Source organism: Sitophilus oryzae, unplaced genomic scaffold (genome assembly GCF_002938485.1).
Source record: "Sitophilus oryzae breed Bouriz unplaced genomic scaffold, Soryzae_2.0 scaffold_1327_pilon_pilon, whole genome shotgun sequence".
NCBI classification, from domain to species: domain Eukaryota; kingdom Metazoa; phylum Arthropoda; class Insecta; order Coleoptera; family Curculionidae; genus Sitophilus; species Sitophilus oryzae.
Window position 1 is genome coordinate 1 of NW_022145979.1, and position 3884 is coordinate 3884.

Here is a 3884-nt window from a genome sequence, read left to right on the forward strand (position 1 = left end):
TATACTGCAAGTGGGTTTCTGTTTAATACAATTTGGACGTGTGAAAAAAAGTAGAAATAATATTGAATTTTTATTGAAAAGGTAAGCATAAACAGAATATATAAAAATTACAAATGTTTGTGAGTAAAACATGTATTTTCTACAATTGAAACTATTTCTAAAAATTTAAAATAACTCTTAAGTCCTCAGTTTTGTTGAAAATAAGTGTAAAAAATATTTATACCATGCGTTTTATTTCTAGAATTGTTAGGATTACGTTCTGAAATGAATAAAATTAATTTTTATATTTTTTTTTGTGCAATGAATTAAAATTACTGTAATCTTATTACACAAATGTCAAGAACGTGGGTAGCGTAAGAAGTGGCAACATTGCACAGCCTCAATATACGTTATGTCAAGAAAATTTAAGAACAAGAGTCTGCGGCTCAAAAGTTTTTTAAAATTCCCAGAAAAAAATCAGTTTTTATGTATTTTTTTTATTAAATGGCGTTTAGGGGTCGACCCGATAGAAATAAAGAACAATTATCTCTTTAAAGCTACCTTGATGCCGTTTTTTTTAACCGAATGATATTTTTTATATTACTGGAACTCTAATGTGACTTCAATACCTACTATGACAGTTTTTTTTATTCTATTAAGGATTAACCCTGAACGTGTTTTTGACAATTTAGTTAAAACACAAGAGTAGAAAAATATGGGAAACTTAATAAAACACTGATTGACCCTAAAATATTTTATTTAAAGCATTTTTTCTTAGGGGTATATTAATGTATATTTTATTTAAATCATTCTAGGTCTAGGTACTTAAAAATAAATATATTTCTTGTCTTTTTACTTGAGATTTGTGCAATCTATTAGGTAAAAAAAATTATTTACAAGATATTTTTTAAAAAATATATCACTGTGCATTAATTCCAGCTTTTTCGTGAAATTCTTCATCATTAATAACCACGAAATCTTTGAGTAATAATTCTTCGTCTTCTATCATTCCCATATCTTTCAGAGCCTTTTCTAAGACATGTTCTTTACAGCCTCCAGCTGCCACAATTATGTCCAAAAGGTCTTCCAAAATATTTTTTTCATCCTGTAAAAATTATTTTAAAATCTAGAATAAAAAAAACATTTTATTTCGAGTTTACCTCTAACTGTTTGAGTCCCTTATCAATGATTTCTACTGAGGGATGTTCTGAAGACAGATCTTTAATGAGTAAAGATATATCGGCTACTACGAATGCCATAGATAAAATTCCTGATATTTTGGCGAAGTCCTTCATTAAAGTTGGTATAGTTCTCCCTTAAAAAATGTAAATTTTAGATTAACTCCTTAAGATTATAAAGGGTGTTTCTTAAAGAAGTGCAAATATTTTAACTTGTAATGTAATAAATGCCGATTTTAGTTTTTATTTTGTACTTTGTACTAAATTTTTTAGAACCATAGGTTCATTTGAAATTTTTTCAACTTATATTATTTTACACGTAAAAAATAGTTTTTTACGTCAAGAACTTTTACCCACCCATCCCTGATAAATTCAAAAAACTGACATAATATAGCCGTACTCATTTTTTATATTTTACAGTTTTTCAAAAAAAAGTTTAGGCAAAACATGAAATATAATTTTTTCATCTTACTATTTTACACGTAAAAAATAGTTTTTTCCGCCAAGAACTTTTACCCACCCATCCCTGATAAATTCAAAAAAACTGACATAATATAGCCCTACTCATTTTATATATTTTACAGAGTTTCAAAAAAAGTTTAGGCAAAACATGTAATGAATTTTTTCATCTTATTATTTTACACGTAAAAATAGTTTTTTACGCCAAGGACTTTTACCCACCCATCCCTGATAAATTCAAAAAACTGACATAATATAGCCCTACTCATTTTTTATATTTTACAGAGTTTCAAAAAAAGTTTAGGCAAAACATGAAATATAATTTTTTCATCTTATTATTTTACACGTAAAAATAGTTTTTTACGCCAAGAACTTTTACCCACCCATCCCTGATAAATTCAAAAAACTGACATAATATAGCCCTACTCATTTTTTATATTTTATAGAGTTTCAAAAAAAGTTTAGGCAAAATTTTAAATATAATTTTTTCATCTTACTATTTTACACGTAAAAAATAGTTTTTTACGCCAAGAACTTTTACCCAGCCATCCCTGATAAATTAAAAAAACTGACATAATATAGCCCTACTCATTTTTTATATTTTACAGAGTGTTGCAAAAAAAAAGTTTAGGCAAAACATGAAATATAATTTTTTCAACTTACTATTTTACATGTAAAAAATAGTTTTTTACGCCAAGAACTTTTACCCACCCATTCCTGATAAATTCAAAAAACTGACATAATATAGCCCTACTCATTTTTTATATTTTACAGAGTGTTTCAAAAAAAAGTTTAGGCAAAACATGAAATATAATTTTTTCAACTTACTATTTTACATGTAAAAAATAGATTTTTACGCCAAGAACTTTTACCCACCCATCCCTGATAAATTCAAAAACTGACATAATATAACCCAACTTATTTTTTATTTGAAGCCTGTTTTTTGTATTTTACAGAGTGTTTCAAAAGAAAGGTTAGCAAAAATATGAAATATATTTTTTCAAAATTATTAAAAAAAGAAAAACTTAGGATTCTGTGTATTGTCAGTTGCATACGTAGATTTTTCATTACCTGTCAACACTAGTTAACATAACATTATTATTTAGTTTAAAGCGGTGTATACCTGTTAATCCCAGCACATTGTAGACAAACTGAAAACTCTTCTCAGTTATATGGAAAGTCTTGCCTAAAACAGGCAAAGTACCAATGGCAATATGTTCTAAATGATGCAATTTTGCGGCAGTACTCAACGTAGTTAAAACTGCATTAGTTGGTTTTTCTAAAATGTTTATAGCACCTTTTGCTATACCTAAAAAATATTTTGTTTAAAAAAATCAAAGACAGAAAAAATAATTATTTGCCTTCAATTATAGTAGAAATGGCAACATCCCTGCTTACTCCTTCTGAGACAAGCTGATCAATACACTCGTTGAAGTGGGAAAGACTTTTTTGCATCCACACATCAAACATTTCTTTTTCTTTAGAGAGGGTTTTGATATCTTCCATAATGATTTCTGTTGTTTTATAGTCTACATAGTCTGTTATCACATTAGTCAAGCTGCCTGTTACTGACATAACTGCTCCACCTAATATTTTTAATTTAGAAAATTTAGTGTTTTCTTACACTAAATTAAACAAAAAAAATGTGTGTGCACTATGTGTGCGTATTTGAAATGAAACTTCATATTAACAGTTATTAAAATGAAGAATCTGAAGGACATGTTTGGAAAAGTATAGTTTGAAATGTTGAAAAAGTAAAAATAAATTTAAAAATACTTTTTTACGCGTAAAAATGGTTTTTTACGGGTGATAAGTAGTTTTTTACACGTAAAAAATAGTTTTTGCGTGTAACAAATAATTTTTTACAAGTAACAAATAGTTTGTTATGCGTAAAAAATAGTTTTTTACTTGTAACAAATAAATGTAACCTATAAAACTATTTTTCACGCGTAAAAAATAACTTTTTATGTGAAACAAGTAGTTTTTTACACGTAAAAAATACTCTTTTATGCGTAAAAAATAGTGTTTTAGGTGTAGCAAATAGTTTTTTACGTGTAACAAATAGTGAAACGTAAAAGACTATTTTTCCGCGTAAAAAATAACTTTTAATATGCTCTAACCTGCTCCTAGTATCAGGGAACTTCCTGCAGTCACAGGGGCCCATGCCAGAGACCCTACAACCAGTGCAACTCCTGTTGTTCCCACTACCGTGCCTGATAATTTGGCAACGTTGTTTTTATAATGGTAATTTTCAGCTCTAGTCCTGAT

General features: G+C 27.8%; 1 protein-coding gene across 1 annotated transcript; it reads right to left on the minus strand.

Moving 5' to 3' along the window:
- Positions 1–721: 721 nt before the first annotated feature.
- On the minus strand, positions 722–3884 carry LOC115875128 (the record flags this gene model as incomplete). Its single annotated transcript, XM_030890523.1, is given in 5 exon segments — positions 722–1084; positions 1140–1294; positions 2740–2925; positions 2978–3202; positions 3737–3884. Coding segments are annotated over 5 exon segments (900 nt in total), but the record flags the coding sequence as incomplete, so codon positions are not given.